The sequence below is a fragment of the Mercenaria mercenaria genome, chromosome 10 (assembly GCF_021730395.1).
Source record: "Mercenaria mercenaria strain notata chromosome 10, MADL_Memer_1, whole genome shotgun sequence".
Taxonomy (NCBI): domain Eukaryota; kingdom Metazoa; phylum Mollusca; class Bivalvia; order Venerida; family Veneridae; genus Mercenaria; species Mercenaria mercenaria.
In genome coordinates, this window is record NC_069370.1 from 23,935,201 (window position 1) to 23,958,849 (window position 23,649).

Genomic DNA, 23,649 nt, shown 5'->3' on the forward strand with positions numbered 1-23,649 from the left:
CAGAATTTTCTAAGTCCAAAAGGGGGCATAATTTGGCCAAAATGAAAGTCAGAGTTATGGGACTTGCTGCTATCAACTAGTTTTATAACCCCGAAGACACATGTGAAGTTTCAAATCAATATCTGCATTAGTTTTGGAGATAGTAACTTGCATGTAAAACTTTAACCAGAATTTTCTAAGTCTAAAAGGGGGCATAATTTGCTCAAAAAACATGTCAGAGTTTAGGGACTTGACCCAGTGAGGTTGGTAATTGATCTAGAAAAAGAAAAAATAAGTTTTAAATCTATATGCCTTTTAGAATATGTGTATGTACTTGCACGCAAACTTTAACCAGAATTTTCTAATCCAAAAGGGGGCATAATTGGCCAAAATGAAAGTCAGAGTTATGGGACTTGCTGCTATCAACTAGTTTTATAACCCCGAAGACACATGTGAAGTTTCAAATCAATATCTGCATTAGTTTTGGAGATAGTAACTTGCATGTAAAACTTTAACCAAAATTTTCTAAGTCCAAAAGGGGGCATAATTTGCTCAAAATACATGTCAGAGTTATGGGACTTGACCCAGAGAGGTTGGTAATTGACCTAGACAAAGAAGAAATAAGTTTCAAAGCTATATGCCTTTCACTGATGGCTGTATGTACTTGCATGCAAAAACTTAACCAAGGTGTGACGCCGACGCCGACGCCGACGCCGGGGTGAGTAGAATAGCTAGACTATTCTTCGAATAGTCGAGCTAAAAATTTCATTTTTCCTTAGACATCCATAATGAAAATCTGTGTGAGGTTCAAATATTTCAAATCAGTGTTGCAAAAAATCAAGCACATGATCCTATCATTTCTGGCTTGCCAAATTTTTGAAGTTTTGAAAAATCAAGGTTTAATCAAATTCTTCATTGTAATAAAAAGCATTGATCCAAATGTGCAGAACTACCTTAAAAGGCTTAAATATTCTAACAGAAGAAAGCTCATTGACGAAAATAGGAATTTTCTGTTACTACATGCGGATGTTGCTTTAAAAATACAAAAAAAAATCAGTTTTTCTACATAGCAGGCATGTTATAACAGTCTATCAATAGTGTTAGCATTACTGACAGGTTAGAAAAAATGTTATATAAAAGACTAGCTTTTCATGTCAGGAGACAAATGTAACATACAACACCTACTATCAAATTTAATGATAAAAAAATAACATGCGAAGACAGCGACAGTATTAAAGTTTAACTTCGCATTATAGGGTACTAGTGGTAATAAATATGTAACTTGGACTACTTTCTCAACAGTAAAATGGATGCTGCATTGATACACTTCTGTCATCCGTGTTCACGACAGCGGAAATACCAGATTGCTACATACTACTGTATGAGCTGTGGAAAGACAGGAGCTTATATATGCTGGCAATGTAAAAGACAGCACGAGAAGTTTGAGGAGCTGGGAAAACATGTAATACAAACAATATCTGACAACTGTTCTAATGGGCAAAATCAATGCTCCTGTACTGATTTCCAAGGGAATGAGGGACAATCAAAAGGAAGGTACTGTAATATTTACTTTAATTTTCAGTACTGTATCCACTGTCTGGTACATGAAATTTTGCTGATTTTCCACATTACATCGCTTAAATCCAAGATGGTGGAACATGTGTCTCCCAAAAGGTGTGTCATTTTCATATTAGATTTTAAGTGTAAAGAAAGGACGAATGGTAGCTTATGATCTGAAAACAAATAGCACCTTCGTTAACAAGAAACAGAAAGTACATGTATTTTCAAATAAATAGTTCCTTTAAAAGATGAAGACATTTGACAGCCAATTTTAGATATGTATGCTAATATTATATACACTAATATAAGATCGTACTTATAGTAAAGTTATTACTGTTATTGAGATGAATCAATCTTCATATTTGCACTTCTCTCTGTTAGAATGCACAAAGTTTAACCATGATTTTGCTAACCATTCAAGCGAACCATTCAAAGAAATCCTACAGATTAACCTTGTGAATACATTTTTGTTCTCCTACCATAATTATGCTGCCATCTTATCCTTTCTAATCAAAAGTCTTTTTCTTAAAACTGGCTATGAAAATGACAAAAAACAAACTCAAATACCGGTAATACACCACCGGCGTCAGGTCCCGGCAATATCCCTGAATTTTGTTTGATGGCTAGATCTACTGATAACTTGAACCAATTTTGCTGGTCCCGACAAAGTTTGACTCGACCTTTTTTGAAGACACACACTCTGCTATCTTGGATTGAAGCACCGTAATACTGAAAATTGGCACCGTTCTACATACCAAAGAGTGGCATAAAACCTTCATTTGTCATTTCTCAAAGCACAATAGCTGCTACTTTATAGTTTAATTGAGTGTTGTGTATTCATTTCATTTTATGAAATGATTCTATCAAACTAATACATTAAAAACGAAACATTGTATCATTTGGTTGTCTTTTGGATACGTTTCACTTCCTATTGATTAATTAAACTCAATTTATCAGGCCCATAGCAGGGTGTAAGTGCATTATCAAGGAATAAAAAAGTTCTAAAAGCTAATATCTGCGAAAATGTGTAGGTATAGAGGTTGAGGGTTTTAGTGGAAATAAGTAATTTGTCCTCTCAATAAATAGTAACATATACATGTGCAGCATCAAACATGACCACTTGACTCATACTCCACTCTGTTTGCCTAATGAACTGCATTAAACATTATATTTGCCTCAGTGGAGTCGAAACATTTCATGTGAAGTTTCTGAACTAGAAAAATAAATTCAAACAAGCAAATTCGATGAACTGGTACAAAACTTTACATGTTGATTATAAATATTGATGGAAAATTAAAAATTAAAAAAAAAAAAAAAAAAAAAAAAACAGTGTGTGTGGGGGGGGGGGGGGGGGGGAATTGCATGATCGGGGTGGTGAGCATGACTGGGTGGAGGAGTGAGGTGAGAGAATGGTACAACTTTGTATGTTGATAAATATTCATGGAAGGTTTGAAACAAGAGCACCACTTTGCGGGTGCTGGCGCTCATCTGATTGTTTTGCATAATAGAAATATTGTCCTACCCATGATTTTCTAAGTCTAAAAAGGGCCATCATTCTTGCAAAAAGCAGGATAGAGTTATGTTTCTTGATGTACAGGTCTGCTTATGGTGGTGAAAAACTGCTGCAAGTTTAAAGCAATAGCTTGACAGTTTATGAGAAAGCTTGCCTTTAAACATAATACTCAACCAAGAAAACTGATTTTCTAAGTCCAAAGGGGCAATAATTATTGCAAAAAGCAGACGGAATTATGTTTCTTGCTGTACAGGGTCAGCTTATGGTGGTGAACAAGTGTTACAAGTTTCAAAGCAATAGCTTTGATAGTTTAAGAAAAAAAGTTGACCTAAACATAAAACTTAACCAAGAAATCTGATATTTTCTAAGTCCAAAAGGGGCCATAAATCTTGCAAAAAGCAGGATGTAGTTATGTTTCTTGCTGTACAGGGTCAGCTTATGATGGTGAACAAGTGTTGCAAGTTTCAAAGCAATAGCTTTGATAGCTTAGGAGAAAAGTTGACCTAAACATAAAACTTAACCAAGAAATCTGATATTTTCTAAGTACAAAAGGGGCCATAAATCTTGAAAAAAGCAGGATGTAGTTATGTTTCTTGCTGTACAGGGTCAGCTTATGATGGTGAACAAGTGTTCCAAGTTTTCTGGGAGGGGGAGGAGGTGTGACCAAGGCAAGGTGGCGACCGGGTGTGGATACACAACTTCACATGTTTATAATAAATGTTCATGGAAAAGAATGAAAGAAGTTTAATGAAATTCTTCCAATTGGTTGGTTTGTTATGTGGATTTTTAAACAATTAAAGGGCAATAACTCTATGGAAAATTGACCAATAAAAAAAGAAAATGATGGGCATCATCAAAGTATGTTGGTTCATATTTATTTCAAGTTTCATGAAATTCTACAAACTTGTTACTGAGAAATGGCTGCAGACGTGTATTTTTCATTAAATCAAGGGCAATAACACTAAGGGAAATTGACCAATCCAAAACAAAAACTTGACGGGCATCATTGCAGTATGTTGGCTCATGTTTATTTCAAGTTTGATGAAATTCTACCTGCTAGTTACTGAGAAATGGCTGAGGACGGACATTTTTGTGCATTTTTCATCAAATCAAGGGCAATAACTCTAAGGGAAATTGACCAATCAAAACAAAACTTGAAGGGCATCATCGCAATATCTTGGTTCATGTCTATTTCAAGTTTGATGAAATTCTACCTGCTAGTTACTGAGAAATGGCTGCAGATGGACATTTTTCATTAAATCAAGGGCAACTAGACAATGCTTTTGTAAAAAAGCGCATGTCTCCCCCAATGCAAAGTCCTATAGGCAAGAAGTCAATAGGGGTCAGGAGCTAAAGTCAAAGAGACACTGATGGTTGGCTGCAATAGGGATCATCTACTTGGCATGTCCAGTCATCCCGCTAAATTTCAACACTCTTGGTCTAGTGGTTCTCAAGTCACTGTTCAGGCTCCTGTGACCTTGACCTTTGATCAAGTGACCTCAAAATAAATAGGGGTCATCTACTCTGCATGTCCAATCATCCTATTAAGTTTCAAGATAGTAGGTCAAGTGGTTCTCAAGTTATTTCCAAAAAACGATTTTACATAAACAGGCCACTGTGACCTTGACCTTTAATAGACTGACCCCAAAATCAATCGGGGTCATCTACTCTGCATGTTCAATCATCCTATGAAGTTTCAACATTCTAGGTCAAGTGGTTCTCAAGTTATTGATCGGAACTGGTTATCAATGTTCAGGCCTCTGTGACCTTGACCTTTAACGGAGTGACCCCAAAAACAATAGGGGTCATTTACTCTGCATGAACAATCATCCTATGAAGTTTCAACATTCTGGGTTGAGAGGTTCTCAAGTTATTGATTGGAAACGGTTTTCCATGTTCAGGCCCCTGTGGCTTTGACCTTTAACAGAATGACCCTAAAATCGTTAGGGGTCATCTACTCTGCATGACCAATCATCCTATGAAGTTTCATCATTCTGAGTTAAGTGGTTCTCAAGTTACTGACCGGAAATGGTTTTCAATGTTCAGGTCCCTGTGACCTTGACCTTTCACAGAGTGACCCCAAAATCGTTAGGGGTCATCTACTCTGCATGACCAATCATCCTATTAAGTTTCAACATTCTGGGTCAAGTGGTTCACAAGTTACTAACCGGAAATGGTTTTCAATGTTCAGGCCCCTGTGACCTTGACCTTTAATGGAGTGACCCCAAAATCGATAGGGGTCATCTACTTTGCATGTACAATCATCCTATCAAGTTTCAACATTCTGGGTCAAGTGGTTCTCTAGTTATTGATCGGAAATGGTTTTCCATGTTCAGGCTCCTGTGACCTTGACCTTTGATGGAGTGACCCCAAAATCAATAGGGGTCATCTACTCTTCATGGCCAATCATCCTATGAAGTTTCAACATTCTGGGTCAAGTGGTTCTCAAGTTATTGATCGGAACTGGTTATCAATGTTCAGGCCTCTGTGACCTTGACCTTTAACAGAGTGACCCCAAAAACAATAGGGGTCATTTACTCTGCATGAACAATCATCCTATGAAGTTTCAACAGTCTGGGTCGAGAGGTTCTCAAGTTATTGATTGGAAAAAGTTTTCCATGTTCAGGCCCCTGTGGCCTTGACCTTTAACAGAGTGACCATTAAATCGTTACGGGTCATCTACTCTGCATGACCAATCATCCTATGAAGTTTCATCATTCTGGGTCAAGTGGTTCTCAAGTTACTGACCGGAAATGGTTTTCAATGTTCAGGCCCCTGTGACCTTGACCTTTCACAGAGTGACCCCAAAATCGTTAGGGGTCATCTACTTTGCATGACCAATCATCCTATTAAGTTTCAACATTCTGGGTCAAGAGGTTCACAAGTTACTGACCGGAAATGGTTTTCAATGTCCAGGCCCCTGTGACCTTGACCTTTAATGGAGTGACCCCAAAATCGATAGGGGTCATCTACTTTGCATGTACAATCATCCTATGAAGTTTCAACATTCTGGGTCAAGTGGTTCTCTAGTTATTAATCGGAAATGGTTTTCCATGTTCAGGCCCCTGTGACCTTATCCTTTGATGGAGTGACCCCAAAATCAATAGGGGTCATCTACTCTTCATGACCAATCATCCTATGAAGTTTCATCATTCTTGGTCAAGTGGTTCTCAAGTTACTGACCGGAAATGGTTTTCAATGTTCAGACCCCTGTGACCTTGACCTTTCACAGAGTGACCCCAAAAACGTTAGGGGTCATCTACTTTGCATGACCAATCATCCTATTAAGTTTCAACATTCTGGGTCAAGAGGTTCACAAGTTACTGACCGGAAATGGTTTTCAATGTCCAGGCCCCTGTGACCTTGACCTTTAATGGAGTGACCCCAAAATCGATAGGGGGTCATCTACTTTGCATGTACAATCATCCTATGAAGTTTCAACATTCTGGGTCAAGTGGTTCTCTAGTTATTGATCGGAAATGGTTTTCCATGTTCAGGCCCCTGTGACCTTGGCCTTTGATGGAGTGACCCCAAAATCAATAGGGGTCATCTACTCTTCATGACCAATCATCCTATGAAGTTTCAACATTCTGGGTCAAGTGGTTCTCTAGTTATTGATCGGAAATGGTTTTCAATGTTCAGGCTCCTGTGACCTTGACCTTTGATGGATGACCCAAAATCAATAGGGGTCATCTACTCTTCATGACCAATCATCCTATGAAGTTTTCAACATTCTGGGTCAAGTGGTTCTCTAGTTATTGATCGGAAATGGTTTTCATGTTCAGGCCCCTGTGACCTTGACCTTTGACGGAGTGACCCCAAAATCGTTAGGGGTCATCTACTCTTCATGGCCAATCATTCTATGAAGTTTCAACATTCTGGGTAAAGTGGTTCTCTAGTTATTGATCGGAAATTGTTTTCAATGTTCAGGCCCCTGTGACCTTGACCTTTGACGGAGTGACCCCAAAAACAATAGGGGTCGTCTACTCCAGCAGCCCTACAACCCTATGAAGTTTGAAGGTTCTAGGTCAAATGGTTCTCCAGTTATTGCTCGGAAATGAAGTGTGACGTACGGACGGACGGAAGGATGGACGGACAGACAGGGCAAAAACAATATGTCTCCTGGGGGAGACATAATAACTCTAAGGGAAATTGACCAATCATAAAAAACAAACTTGACGGGCATCATTGCAGTATGTTGGTTCATGTTTATTTCAAGTTGCATGAAATTCTACCAAGTAGTTACAGAGAAATGGCTGCAGACGGACGGACTGACGGACGGACAACGCCATTTCAATACCCCGCTCCCAATTTCATCGGCGGGAGATAATAATGATGAAACTTTGGAAACATGGATGCTCACAATCTTTGTCCATCCTAGAAAGAAGCCTGCTGGCGTCAAGTGGTTTTGCCTTTGTGACCAGTGCACATCAATTCATGCAGGCTGATCATGGTCTGCACTGTTCGCTATTCAGTCAGTAAATTTTCAGTGAACATCCCTTTCGATAATAAGTGGTACTGCCCAAATTGAATGATGGACCAGACCATTTTAGAAACTTAGCAGGGTAGAGGTGGAAATGGTTTCTTGGTTTGGGCACTGATTGGACGAGACTGAAAAATATTCTTTGAATTACAGTTTAATCACATCACATTTTCTGTGAATTTGTTGACTTTTAACTCCTTTTCAGTTTTAACAGACCTAAGATTTTATATAAGCACAGTTACAAGAATATACATGTATTGTTACTTTTTATGACACCTACTGTACATACATTGTAGTTCCACTTCTCTAAATTCTTTCTACTTAACCAGGAAGAAGTAACTTCTTCTAAAATTCTAAGCTTAGCCTGAGCCCTGAATAAAGCAGTTTTATCACAATCTGTGCTAATTTGCTTATTATATTAAGAACATTAATTAAATTCTTAGACCAAATCTTTGATGAATATTGGCCTAGAAAAAATACTGTAAAATGGAGAGAAAACTCATAAAATTTTCTACTGATTTTGATTTTCAGGACAAAGTTCTGCATATTCCAAGAAGTCCAAAACCTCATAGACATATATGAGAAATGCAAAGCCAATCTATCTACTATAGAAGGAAAAAGACAAGCAGACATTGATAAACTGAAGCAAGATAAAAACAGAATCACAAACAACATCAGAGAAATCAGGGCAAATATAAATATACAGCTTGACCGACTTCAAAGAGAATCTCTTAGAGAACTTGACATCAGGTTTCAAAGATCTGAAGACAGAATAACAAATGAAGTTAAGTATATCAATGAAGTTTCACACAAGTGGGAAAATAAAATGAAAGAAGTAGAAATGTTTAGAGGGCGTGATGTTGCAGTGTTTCAAAAAGTTGTGCATGAAGGTAAGCTTCTGAAAGATAAGAGCGATGCATTATGGGAGCACGAAAGAAATGGGGTCAGATCAGACAGGCTTGACTTCATACCTAATCAAGATATCACTAATGGTAAATTTGACCTCAAATCATTTGGAAACTTTGTTGATGACAGAATCCATGACTATAACACTTCATTACAAGATGAACACGATATCTCCATAGAAACTGATGACCTTGAGCTTGATTGTGACATCACAGGATGCTGTGTGATGTCAGACGGTTCAGTCATACTAGCAGATCATACAAATGCTAATTTAAAGAAGCTAAATATCACCTACAAGGTGCTGTCATCATGCAATCTGCCTGAGCCACCATGTGACGTCTGCGTTATAAATGATACTGAAGTTGCTGTCACGCTTCCAAAGAAAAAGACAGTTCAGTTTGTGATGGTTGCTGATCAGCTCAAACTTGGTAAGTCTCTCTATGTTGGATATGGTTGTATGTGCACTGAATACAGTTTGAGTTCACAAACATTATTTGTAACATACGACTGGCCAATGCAAATATGTGTGTTCAGTAAAGATGGTGATTTTTTGCACACAATCTGGGGAAAAAAGGAGAAATCTTCTGAACAGAAAAAACCAGGACAGAATGAGAGAACTGATTCCAACACTGACACAACAAAACAACTTAATGTAAGAACCAACAGTTCAAAAAGTATGCTTTCCTGTATTTCCAATAAAAGTAAAAAGTCTAAGGGTGAAAAGCAGGGGATTTTCCATACTCTTGAAGATATAATGTTCAGTTCAACAGACCAGAGATTATACGTCTGTGATCTGGAAAAAGGTCTTCTAGTGTTGTCACCTGATGGACATGTCATCTCAACAATTAGAAACTTCAGAGAAATGCCTGAATTTGCTCCAAAGAGAATTTGCAGAGGGTATAATGATGACTTCTTTGTGTATGGACAGAGCGAAAAAACTAAACACTTTGCCATTCTTTATATCGGGAAAGACAAAAAAGTGGAAAAGATAAAAGGTGAAGTATTAAGACGTCAGGATTTTGGTGAGATTGAGGCAATGTGTTTTAATCGTCTCACAAGTCAGCTCATTGTAACAACAAAAACTGACAGTAGTATCAAAGTGTTTAATGTGCTTTAAACTTATAAAGTGCCTTAGTGAGGAGGAGTTATTGGCCTGATGATAAAGGTGTTGGCTACTCATCCCAAAGTCCAACTTTTCCAAAGTCAGTGGGATCATGATCTTAGCACTGGAAACTACATACTTTCTCTCCAGGAAGTGGACGTCAAGTGTAAAATAAACATAACAGGACTATAAGCTAAATAGATAAAACTGGAGTGTTACCATGTTGGCACTGTACTTCTTTGCACACAATGAAAACTTTTACAAATTCAATCCAATTGGACCTTTACTACAGTCACTGAGATACAAAATTTATGTAAAAATACCAGTACCATGGACTTCAGACAAAATCTAAGGAAATTCTCAAGGTAGAAATGCACATCTTTGTAATTATAAACAAAAAACCGCACAACCATGTTTTCAATATTTGACCATCACCCAAGTGTCCCCAATGCTGAACTAGGTTGTCAAATATTTTTTAGATCTGGTGTCATTGTATCTCAATATAAACTGGCTGGAAACTGTTTTTGTTATTATGAATATTACAGGAATATTATTCAGCATGTGAAGTTTAGCACCTGGGATTTTGTTAAGAGATTTCAGTCAGCCATACAAGAGTTGTGGCCCTTGACTTAGTCAAAAATATGCATATAGGACATAAAAGTTTGTGTTACATGTCTCTGACAATGCATCTGACCTAGAGTCATGAAACATACTAGGAATATCATCCAGCATGCAAAGTTGTGCATCTGTGGTTTTGTCGGGATTTCTGTCTGTCAGATGAAAGTTATGACCCTTGATTAAGTCAAATTATGCATAAAGGGCCTACACGTTTGGGATGCATGTATCTCAAGAAGTATTTTACATGAGTCATAAAATAGTAGGGGATTGTTGTGTTCCGTTTGGGTTTTAACTCAGCCAGACCAGAGTTACGGTTCTTGACTAAGTGAAAAATACATATGAAGTGCTAAAAAGTTTGTAGCATATATCTCAAAAATATTTCACCTAAAGTCATGAAACCATGCAGAAATATCATTCAGCATCTGAGTTTGTTTTTGGATTTCACTCAATAAGACCAGATTTATGGCCCTTCACTTATCAAATATATAAATATACATAAAAGTTTGTGATGTACTTGACCTAGAGTCATTAAACAATAGGGGAATGTTATACAGTATGTGAAGTTAGGCCAGAGTTATGGTCCTTGACTTCGTAAAAACACACATAAAGTGATTATAAGTTTTTGTTGCATATATCTTAAAAAATATTTCACTTGGTATCATAAAACCATAAAACAACCATAACTGTTGTCTAGCTGAGTGAAATCCTAAACAGAATACCAGGTGCACAAAAACTTCACATGCTATATAAAATCCTGTAATGTTTCACAACTCTTAATTCAAATAACTTTTTAGGTACATGTGACACAAACTTTTAGGCCCTTTTATAAATACTTTTGATTAACTTAAGGGCCATAACTCTGGTATATACAATATGTCTAATATTGTACAACATAACTGTCTTAATTTTTTTCTTATGCATTTATAATGTGTGTGACTAAATAAATGTTTTATTTTACCTTAGTTTAACATCCTGGTAGAATGTATTTCATGGTTTGGTAGAAATGACTGCCCTAGTTCAGCCAAGATATTGCCCTTATTCAGTTGAGATATTGCCCTTGCTGGGCAGTGTGTGTGTGTGTGTTTGGGTTTAACGTCTTTTTCAACAATTTTTCAGTCATATAAATGACAGTGTCTACTTGTAGCAGTGAGCACAATGCCCAACTTTATAGTGCTGCCTCACTGGAATATCACGCCATAGACACGTGGCATGATATCCCACCCAGTCACATTATACTGACACTGGGCTGACCAGTCCTAGCACTATCCTCTTAATGCTGAGCGCCGAGCAAGGAAGCTGCTAGTACCATTTTTTATGTCTTTGGTATGACGCGGCCAGGGATCGAACCCATGACCTCCCACTCTCAAAGCGGACGCTCTACCACTAGGCTACCAAGGAATTGCCCTAGCTGGGCAGAGATATTGCCCTTGTTGGGCTGAGATACTGCCCTAGATGGACAGAGATGACTGTCACACTAGTGCTGAGATATTGCCCTAGTTGGGTGGAAATGACTGCCCTATTTGAATAGAGATTATTGCAATATTCCGATAAAGATCACTGCCCTAGTTGGGCAGAAATGACTGCCCTATCCTGACAGAAATGTATACCCTAGTTGGGTGGGAATATTTTGACCTAGTTAGACAGAGATGATGACTCTAGTCTTACACAGTTTTCAGCATAAACTTATTGATTTAATTTGAAATCGAATGCTACCTAAAAGGAAGTTTCCTTGAAAATACAACAGTGTTCCATAAAAATCTTACAAAAATTGGTGTTATTGCAGATTTCATATACCTTTTAGGCAGTTTGTGTTTTAATAACAAAATTAATTGCATTAATGATTATCAAAAATATTTCTGAATGCAATTTCTGTTTGTTCCGAACCTTAGACTGCATTATAAACTTGATGCGTGAAAACTTGGCAAAGGAAGTATGATATACTAATTTACAGCACCGAGATGAGAAAATAGCATAACTGAATACTCTCTACTTAATTTCCTTCATCATAATTGTTTGACAAGTACTGTCTCCACATTGAGAAAGGTTCATCTTAGGATATTACAGATCAAGTTTGGAGAAGATCCCTTCAGTGATTCATGAGAAGAAGTCTTTTGAAGGTTTTTCTGGGTTTTTTTGCTCTGGCAGCCCCTAAATGCAGTCAAGTGGACCTTTTATGCTTAAGATTTTTATAGAGTAATGTGACCTGTCATTGTCTAAGAAACTTCTATCACTGAATGTTTTGCACTTGTTGTATGGAACAACATAACGACATTCAGAATTTTCTGACAATTCCAAAGTTTGTCTTCTAGGAATATACTCTGTAAGCAATTCTGTTAAATACATAGGTGGTCTGCCAGTGTGACAGATATACATGAAAGAAAGTATCTTGAACTCAATTCTTGCTTTCACCGGCAACCAATGTAAGTACCGGTAATACAATGCTTATTTAGAACTGTCAAATTTCCCCCTGTTAAGGACAAGTTTTGCACACATGTTTTGAATACGTTGCATCTTGCACACCTCACAGTTAACTACGCTACACTGAAAACCAGAGTTATGTTGACCATAGTGTTATTACTTAGGATCAGTGGTTCTATGGCCTTTATTTAGATAAGCTTTTAAGGGGACTTTTTTCTCATTGAAATGAAAAAACACGTTTATATGATTTTATCTGCCTTTACGTTCTCAAATTTTAAACAAGGGTGCCAGAATGTCACAATATACGCCCGTCAAAGCAAATTTCTTTACACTAGCACCTGTATTTGCAAATGGAATTTTAATTTTCTAGTTGTTTACAATGTTGTTTTTTTAAGAAATTATTGTAATTCTTTCATTTTTCTAAGTCCACAAAAAAAATCCTTACCAGGTAGAGATTAACATCAATGTTGTACAACAGAAAAGTGGTCTTGGTTTTTCCCTACGGTCAATTATTAAAAAGTTACAATGTAACTTATTTATAGTAACAACTAAGGGAAGTTAATCTTTAAAGAGAGAAGAAAAAAAAAAAAAAAAAAAAAAAAAAATTACAAGTCCACACAAAAATCCTTACCAGGTAGCTGGTGAGATAGAGATAGCTCAAAATACACCTCAGAATTGGATGTAACATGCATGTTGTACTACAGAAAAGTGGTCTCGATTTTTCCCTACGACTTGTAATGAAAAAGTTACAATATAAGCTATCTATAGTAACAGCAAAGGGAAGTAATTCAAAAGAAGGGACCAGTGCATGACACTCTGTCTCATGATGGTGTACAACTGTGCCAATTTACATCAAAATCCCTACAAAAAAGTAGAAATGCTCCGGACAAAGTCATTCTTGTACCTGACTTTTGGCCTCTAAGTGTGACCTTGACCTTAGACCTAGGGACCTGGTTCTTGCGCATGACACTCCGTCTCATGCTTGTGAACATTTGTGCCAAGTTGTATCAAAATCCCTCAATGTATGAAGAAGAAATGCTCCGGACAAAGTTTTCATTCTTATATCCTTGACCTCTAAGTGTGACCTTGACCTTACTCCTAGGGACCTGGTTCTTGCTCAAGACACTCCGTCTCATGATTGTGAACAATTGTGCCAAGCTACATCAAAGTCCTTTCATGCATGAAGAAGATATGCTCCGGACAAAGTTTTCATTCTTGTATCCTTTGACCTCTAAGTGTGACCTTGACCTTAGACCTAGGGACCTGGTTCTTGCGCATGACACTCCCTCTCATTATGGTGAACAACTGTGCCAAGCTACATCAAAATCCTTCCATGCATGAAGAAGATATGCTCCGGACAAAGTCATTCTTGAATTTTTCATTCTTGTATCCTTTGACCTTGACCTTAGATCTAGGGACCTGGTTTTTGTGCACGACACTCCGTCTCATGATGATGAACAATTGTGCCAACTTTCATCAAAATCCCTCCATGCATGAAGAAGATATGCTCCGGACAAAGTCATTCTTGAATCTGACCTTTGACCTCTAAGTGTGACCTTGACCTTAGACCTAGAGACCTGGTTCTTGCGCATGACACTCCGTCTCATGATGGTGAACAACTGTGCCAAGTTTCATCAAAATCCCTCCATGCATGTAGAAGATATGCCCCGGACAAGGTCTGTGGACGCCGCCCACCCGCCCGCCCATCCACCCGCCAGGGGCGTTCCCATAATACATCCTGTTTTTCAAACGGGCGTATAATAAAAAATTTAATGTTACTCTATAAGAGAGGTATGAATCTATTCAGCTACATTGAAACTAAAAGTCTTCCAGTAGCGGAATCTAAAAGTACTGTTTGAAGATGGTTTTAAGAGGCTTTGTTTTAGAATATTTCAATAAAGTATTTTAAATTTCTTAAATTTGATAGGAAAATGCAACCCTGCAAGTTTTAGACATATATTACTGTCAATAATTTGGTATTAAACTTATGTTCACTGTTTCCGCAAATAACTTTAGTAAAGAAATGAGACATTAGGACCATGTGGAGAAAGTCTGATTTTTCTGGACAGAAAAATGCTTTTTACCGTAATCCTGTTGCGAAGGATACCAATTCAATGAATTTGCTTGTTATATAGCTACTAGATTGTCTAGATAAAAGCAAAAAAGCAAAACAATAAAAGCTACCTGTTTAGAATGTATTCTCACAGTGACCTGAGCGAAGTAGACATCTTTCACTGTAACTTCCTTACAAACAACGTGTACAACTTTAGGAGGATGTAAACTCTCCACAAACTCCCAACGGAAGGTCATTCTGTCCATATTGTGTGTCATTAACTGAAATAATTAAACTATTTAAAATATTCATTATATTTATTTATTCATTTGTCTGGTTTAACAGTACACCAACACATTAATAATAGGTCATATGGCAACTTTCCAGCTTTCAATGGTGGAGGAAGACCCCAGGTGCCACTCCAATGCATTGTTTCATCACCAGCAGGTGTCTTGGCAGAACCACTGACCTTAGGTAAGCCAGCTGGATGGTCCTCACATAAGTATTCAATGCTCAAAGCCACGGTTGAACCTGCATTGGTGGCAGGCAAGTGACTCAAAATCAGTGACCTTAACCGCCATACCATGGAGGCCCCTAAGCTACTTAAAAACATCTAAGACTGTATCATAACTTCATAAATGATGCTATCATTCAATATAGTTATGAAATACTGTAAGCAAATAAGTAATGTCAGAATTGAAGTGGTGGGTAAAAAAATTCAAACTACATTTTTTATTCTGTCTTTACTATATATTAAACAAAATGACAGGCTACCTAGTAAATCATAGGATAGTTAAACATACATTTACAATGAAAAGAATATACACAAACAAAACAAAACTTCTGCTACTGTAGGAGACATTCTGCCATACTTGCTGCCATGGGAAACATTATTCTTTTTTATATTTAAACTTAACTGAAGAACCTGCACATTCTCCAAATAACCTACCATTTATAATTAAGACTTCATCATAAAATCTCTTGTGCCTTTGTGACTGACAGATGGACAGACAGGTGGCCAAATGGCCAGATAAAGGGATAAAGTAAGATGATCTTCATATTCTACATAAATATTGCTCTCTATCTATGTCCCAGGTTTTGTGAAAAAAAATCTCAAGTGCTTTTTTAAAGAGTTCACCATGTGTGAGTGACAGAAGGAAAGCTGGATGAATGAATTGAAAAACAAAGAAAACAAGGCAGTCTGAAAGACAGCTAAATCCCCCGCCACTGCTATGGATAGTGAAAGGGTAAAACCTTTGATTTTAGCTGTGACCTTGAACTTGAACTGACATGGCTGACTCATGAATTCTGCACAACGTCTTGATGAGGTGATCATTTGACCAAAGTTTCATGAAAATCTTTCAACGGGTTAACGAGATACAGAGTGGACACCAAATGGAAGGCTCAAACCTTTGACCCTTAGTTGTGACCTTGACCTTGAGCTGGCATGGTTGACTCATAATTTCTGCACATCATTCTGATGAGGTGATCGTTTGACCCAAGTTTGATGAAAATCCTTCAAGGGGTTTAGGAGATATAGAGCGGACACAAAATGGAAGGCTCAAACCTTTGACCTTCAGCTGTGACCTTGACCTTGAGCCGACATGGCTGACTCATAAGTTCTGCATATCGTCTTGATGAGGTGATCATTTGACCCAAGTTTTATAAAATTCCTTCAAGGGGTTTAAGAGATATAGAGCAGACACAAAATGGAAGGCTCAAACCTTTTACCTTGAGTTGTGACCTTGACCTTGAGCCAGCATGGCTGACTCATGGGTTCTGCACATCGTCTTGATGAGGTGATCATTTGACCCAAGTTTTATAAAATTCCTTCAAGGGGTTTAGGAGATACAGCGCGGACACAAAATGGCAGGCTCAAACCTTTGACCTTGAGTTGTGACCTTGACCTTGAACCGACAAGGCTGACTCATGCTTTCTGCACATCGTCTTGATGAGGTGATCATTTGACCCAAGTTTCATGAAAATCCTTCAAGGGGTTTAGGAGATATGGACCGGACACGATTTTGTTACGGACGGAAAGACGGACGGACGGAAGGGACAGAAGGACGGACGGAAGGACGGACGCAGACCATTCCTATAATCCCTCCGCCTCGGCGGGGGATTAATAAAGTACTACCTATGTATCTAGTTTCATGAAAAACAAGTTCTTGTAAATTGTCTCAGAACACTTTTTGTCATATTCTTGAATTATTTGTTGCCATAGCTATAGCAACAAAATAAAAGAACATGAATTATCTCCACATTACTAACTGTGTGTGCATGTGTGTTTGGGTTTAGCATCTTGTTCAAAAAAAAATTATGCATATAAACAATGGTATCTAAAGCCCTAACATTTCTAGAAACTACTAGTTCCCTAGTAATACATGAAAACTAAATTGTAACTACACTTAACATCATCTGTACCACCATCTACAACACAATCACCAAACTGTGCATTGAAATGACCATACCCCATCTCTCTAACGATAAAAAAAGTGTTATTTCTCTGTCATTTTCTGAAAGCAAACAGTGCATGAAAACTGTAAAGTTTTCCTACAGATCTTGTTTTTTCCAGTTAATCAAGTTTTCATAACTTAAGACCACCTTTTACCAGTACTCATATCTGTACCTCTACCACTAATCATTGATGTATATTTGGGCACCCATTGGACTAGCTACTGAAGAAGCTTCTTATCTACTGGATACTGGTACTGATGATAAACCCGAACAGATGATAAAGCCGACCACCTTCAAATTATGCAACTGAAATCGGTTATTTCAATGATTGAACATACCATCTTATAGCAACCACTTACAACAACAACTGGTGTAAACAAAAACAAAATCGGTAAATATTCTGTATAAATAAATGACTTACATTTATCTGTATAACAAATTTTTATCAAAAATTACTGGGGAAGAGGGTGCTTTTTCAACGTATGATCACTATCAACACATAAAGGCCCAAAATTGGGTCACTTTTCATTATTTGATCCGGAATGACTGTAGCAGCATTTTTGGGAAAGTTTCAATAAAATACTATGAGGAAAATTTTGTAAATGACAAAGTGGTCGAATTTATCATCAGTCAAAGTTCGTACAGTCCCAATTTTACATACCCCTTTCAGGGCCTCTCTTCATGTGAGATTGTTTACTAAATATAACTTTGAATTATGTGAAGTTTTCAGCAAATGTTAAGCTTTATTTTGATACCAACCATTGATAACAATTTGCAGAAATAAAAAAACTTACAGGTAAAAAACCTCATTTTCTGTTCGGGTTTATCATCAGTACCAGTATATATCAGCAAATCATATAGTGTATACTCACATTAAATGCATTTAATGTGCACAAGTCATGTAGACGATTCTCATTCTTTTTAACACTGCAATATAACAAACATATAAAAACAATTTAGAATCTGGAATGTATGGGATTTAAAAAGATACAGCTTAAAATCCTTAATATTTGTTTTACTTTCTGTTCTTTACAAATGCAGAAATTAAGATTGTTTCTTACAAATCACCAGTTTACAATACTTTTCAGCAGGAATTTTACTACAAAATGACACCGAGTGGACTAATTGTTCCCAACTGACAAGAAATAATTATCGAAATAATGAACAATTTTCTTTGCTATGAATATCAGTCTTATTGGGCAGTTATAAGCATGCATAATGCAACACAGATCTTTGCCTCAAACTGAAACTGCTCTTCGCCTAAGACAGTGACATCTGCTCTTTGCCTCAAAGAGTGCCAATATATGATATGAAAATAAGTCAAACTTCTTACTCCTCACTGGATGAAAAGTGGGGCAGGCACTTATTAACCTTAGGAAAACATCCAAAACACACATTAAAAGGCACTGGCCTCCAGATCGTACAGCAACAAAAAACAAGAGGACCATGATGGTCCTGAATCGCTCACCTCTTCCCACATGACCCAGTTTTGAGTATGACGTCGTTTTTTCTATTATTTGACATAGTGACCTAGTTTTGAATTTGACCTAGGTATTATCAAGATAAAAATTCTGACCAATTTTCATGAAGATCCATTGAAAAATATGGTCTCTAGAGAGGTAACAAGGTTTTTCTATTATTTGACCTATTGACCTAGTTTTCGAAGGTACGTGACCCTGTTTTGAACTTTACCTAGATATCATCAAGGTGAATATTCTCACTAATTTTCATGAAGATCTCATGAAAAATATGGCCTCTAGAGAGGTCACAAGGTTTTTCTATTTTTATACCTACTGGCCTAGTTTTTGACCGCACGTGACCCGGTTTCGAAAATGACCTAGATATCATCAAGGTGAACATTCAGATCAATTTTCATGAAGATCCATTGAAAAATATGGCCTCTAGAGAGGTCGAAAGATTTTCATAATTTTAGACCTACTGACCTAGTTTTTGACCGCACGTGACCCAGTTTCAAACCTGACCTAGATATCATCAAGATGAACATTCAGACCAACTTTCATACAGATCCCATGAAAAGTATGGCCTCTAGAGAGGTCACAAGGTTTTTTTTATTATTTGACCTACTGACCTAGTTTTTTAAGGCACATGACCCAGTTTCAAATTTAATCTAGATATCATCAAGATGAACATTCTGACCATTTTTCATGAAGATCCATTCACAAATATGGCCTCTAGAGAGGTCACAAGGTTTTTCTATTTTTAGACCTACTGACCTAGTTTTTGACCGCAGTTGACCCAGTTTCGAACTTGACCTACATATCATCAAGATGAACATTCTGACCAATTTTCATACAGATAACATCAAAAATATGGCCTTTAGAGAGGTCACAAGGTTTTTCTATTATACGACCTATTGACCTAGTTTTTAAAGGCACGTTACCCACTTTCGAACTTGACCTAGATATCATCAAGATGAACATTCAGACCAACTTTCATACAGATCCCATGAAAAATATGGCCTCTAGAGAGGTCACAAGGTTTTTCTATTATTTGACCTACTGACCTAGTTTTTGAAGGCACATGACCCAATTTCGAACTTTACCTAGATATTATCAAGCTGAACATTCTGACCAATTTTCATGAAGATCTCATGAAATATATGGCCTCTAGAGAGGTCACAAGGTTTTTCTATTTTTAAACCTACTGACCTAGTTTTTGAGGGCACGTGACCCAGTTTCGAATTTGACCTAGATATCATCAAGATGAACATTCTGACCAACTTTTATACAGATCCCATGAAAAATATGGCCTCTAGAGAGGTCACAAGGTTTTTCTATTATTTGTCCTACTGACCTAGTTTTTGAAGGCACGTGACCCAGTTTCAAACCTGACCTGGATATCATCAAGGTTAACGTTCTGACCAATTTTCATGAAGATCTTGTGAAATATATGGCCTCTAGAGAGGTCACAAGGTTTTTCTATTTTTAGACCTACTGACCTAGTTTTTGATGGCACGTGACCCAGTTTCGAACTTGACCTACATATCATCAAGATGAACATTCTGACCAATTTTCATACAGATAACATGAAAAATATGGCCTTTAGAGAGGTCACAAGGTTTTTCTATTATATGACCTATTGACCTAGTTTTTAAAGGCACGTTACCCACTTTCGAACTTGACCTAGATATCATCAAGATGAACATTCAGACCAACTTTCATACAGATCCCATGAAAAATATGGCCTCTAGAGAGGTCACAAGGTTTTTCTATTATTTGACCTACTGACCTAGTTTTTGAAGGCACGTGACCCAGTTTCGAACTTGACCTAGATATTATCAAGCTGAACATTCTGACCAATTTTCATGAAGATCTCATGAAATATATGGCCTCTAGAGAGGTCACAAGATTTTTTTATTTTTAGACCTACTGACCTAGTTTTTGACCGCACGTGACCCAGTTTCGAATTTGACCTAGATATCATCAAGATGAACATTCTGACCAATTTTCATACAGATCCCATGAAAAATATGGCCTCTAGAGAGGTCACAAGGTTTTTCTATTATTTGACCTACTGACCTAGTTTTTGAAGGCATGTGACCCAGTTTCGAACCTGACCTAGATATCATCAAGGTAAACGTTCTGACCAATTTTCATGAAGATCTTGTGAAATATATGGCCTCTAGAGAGGTCACAAGGTTTTTCTATTTTTAGACCTACTGACCTAGTTTTTGATGGCACGTGACCCAGTTTCGAACTTGACCTAGATATCATCAAGGTAAACATTCTGACCAATTTTCATGAAGATCTTGTGAAATATATGGCCTCTAGAGAGGTCACAAGGTTTTTCTATTTTTAGACCTACTGACCTAGTTTTTGACGGCACGTGACCCAGTTTCGAACTTGACCTAGATATCATCAAGATAAACATTCTGACCAACTTTCATAAAGATCCCATGAAAAATGTGACCTCTAGAGTGGTCACAAGCAAAAGTTTACGGACGGACGGACGCACGCACGGACGGATGGACGGACGACGGACACCGCGCGATCACAAAAGCTCACCTTGTCACTTTGTGACAGGTGAGCTAAAAATAGAAAAAATTAGTTATCAAGAAATTAATGCTATATTTTTAAGAGTGCTTTGAAACTTATTACTGACAGGCTATATATTATTGAAAACACATGACAATTAGTTGTCTTTATTTATTTTGATAATGAAAATTGAAAAGCGTTTGTAATGCTTTACTCAAGGTAAACTGCCTTATTTATAAATATCTACTCGTATATTTAACATGTTAAACACATAATCCTCCATAGCGGTATTAGTAAAGACAGCAGGAAAGTTTTTATTGCTACAATGGCCCGGGTTCGATTTCTGACGTTGGCATCTGTTGTTGTTTTTCTTCATTTGGCATTTTTAAGATAGTTTAGTAACAAAAACTCATATTCTAATGTTCATGATATCACCAAATTTCAACATTAAAGAAAAATCATTTTTAGCCAAAATCTGATTGTCAGTGCCTTTAAGGAAAGTTAACATTTGGAAAATCTCTATATATGCGACTTTTGAAAACTTTAAATAGACAGTCCTTTTAACAATGTCAACACACAAAATTTATATTGTAAGTTTGAAGTCATTTAAGGTATATCACATTATCAGTCACTGGTGTGGTGTTTCTTGTTTAATTTATAAAATAATGAATGTGGAAAAAGAAAAGACAAGAGAACTTACTCCATCAATAAATCATGTGCCTCTATGTAGATCTCCAGAAGTTCAGGTGCAACATCCTTTGCATTGAAATTTTCTTCCCCGTATTTCCTTATTGTCCTTATAGCTTGAGCTCTTGCTTGGGCTTTCTTTAACATTTTCTTCCCAAGATCTTTTACACCCTAAGGTGTAGAAAAACATATTCAAAAATATTATTAGAACCATTACTCTTACAATATACAAATAATTTACAAGAGTTTCAAGGGCATAAAGAGCAAAATGAACTATACTCTAAAGGGAATTATTTTGCAATATATCGATGTCCCAGAAATATAAGGTCATAACTGTTACTAACGATCATTTTTTTACCTACATGTTTTATGAAACTGCATTGAAAGAGCCATAACCTGAACAAACGATTGTAATTGTGTAAGCCTGTTTATTGAACCAAAAATGACATTTTCTTCATAATATGAGTTCTTATCTGTTCTTTTCAACCCATTTTGGACAGTTTTAGAAATATCTACGGAAGAAAAAGGTTGTATCCGCCACAAACCTTTCACTTACTGACCCCAAAAATAATAGGTGTCATCTACTTCATAAACCCAATCAAGCTACAAAGTTTGATGGTTCTGAATTAAATGATTCTAGTTATTGGGCAGAAACTGCTTTCAAGCTACAGCCCCAGTGACCTTGACCTTTGAGCTACTGAACCCAAAAGCTATATGGGTCATCTGCTTTATAAGCTTGATCAAGTTACCAATGTTGAAGGTCCTAGGTCATGTGGTTTTCAAGTTATTGGGCAGAAACCTTTTTCAAGGTTTGGCCCCCCTGTGGCCTTTAATATACTTACTCAAAAATACTATAGACTGGGGTTATCTATTTCATTAGTCCAATCATGCTACCAAGTTTAAAGGTCCTGTGTCAAATGGTTCTCCAGTTCTTGGGCGGAAATTGTTTTCAATCTTCGGGCCCCTGTGACCTTGACCTTCGACCTACTGATGCCAAACACTAAAGGGGTCATCTACTTCATTAGCCCAATTATGCTACCAAGTTTAAAGGTCCTGGATCAAGTGGTTCTCCATTTACTGGGCAGATATCGTTTTCAAGGTTCAGCCTGTGACCCTGACCTTTGACCTTCTCACCCCAAAAACAATAGGGTTCATCTCCTTCTTAACCCCAAACATGCTACTAAGTTTGAAAGTCCTGTGTCAAGTGGTTCTCCAGTTATTGGGTAGAAACAGTTCACTCTACGACTAACTGACTCACTCTATGACTGACTAACAGACTGATGCCACCGATAGGTGCAAAGCAATATGCCCCCTTTTCTTCAATGGCATGCATAATAACTCTGCCAATGATATGTATAACTAGGCTTCACACTGATAAGTCTTGCAAGGTTTGGTGGAAATCTGCCCAAAGGTGTAAAAGAAGTTTCCAAAATATGATAAAACTTGACAAATAAATGGCCATAACTCCTTTCAAAATCACTGAACCACAACATGCCAATAATATGCACAATAAGACTTGGCACTGATCACAGACTGATGAAAATCTACCCAATCATATAAAAGAAGTGGCCAAAACATCATAAAATTTGATGAATCAAGGGCAATAACTCTGCTGAAAAACACTGTCCTGGAACATGCCCTTGATTTGCACAGCTAGGCTTGGTAATGATCACTTTTATGAAGTTTGGTTTAATTCCTCCTGGTTGTATCAGAGCAGTTGTACTTCGCTGAAAATCAATTTTGCGGGCAACTCTCTATTTGGTCCATAGTCAAACTTGACCAAGATCTTAAGGATTAAACAAAATAAGACCCATACTACCACTTGACCTTACTTCAAAACAATGATCTTACATACTTTGTGTCTAAGCTGATTGTTTT

At 37.2% G+C, this 23,649-nt stretch overlaps 2 protein-coding genes across 2 annotated transcripts in view; one reads left to right on the forward strand and one right to left on the reverse strand.

The window, feature by feature from the left end:
• The window catches only part of LOC123559643 (probable 39S ribosomal protein L45, mitochondrial), a 33,538-nt gene that overhangs the window by 5,621 nt on the left and 4,268 nt on the right, over window positions 1-23,649 (reverse strand). The window contains exons 5-7 of the mRNA XM_045351616.2: window positions 21,785-21,942; window positions 17,962-18,016; window positions 14,764-14,913 (exon numbers count right to left, since the gene is read on the reverse strand). Of these exons, the coding sequence (XP_045207551.2) occupies window positions 14,764-14,913; window positions 17,962-18,016; window positions 21,785-21,942 (363 nt within the window). The remainder of the gene's footprint in view (window positions 1-14,763; window positions 14,914-17,961; window positions 18,017-21,784; window positions 21,943-23,649) is intronic.
• Window positions 824-11,118, forward strand: LOC123559644 (uncharacterized). Its single transcript, XM_045351620.2, has 2 exons — window positions 824-1,533; window positions 8,067-11,118. The coding sequence occupies exons 1-2, from the start codon at window positions 1,286-1,288 to the stop codon at window positions 9,556-9,558; spliced, it is 1,740 nt and encodes a 579-aa protein (XP_045207555.2). The 5' UTR covers window positions 824-1,285; the 3' UTR covers window positions 9,559-11,118.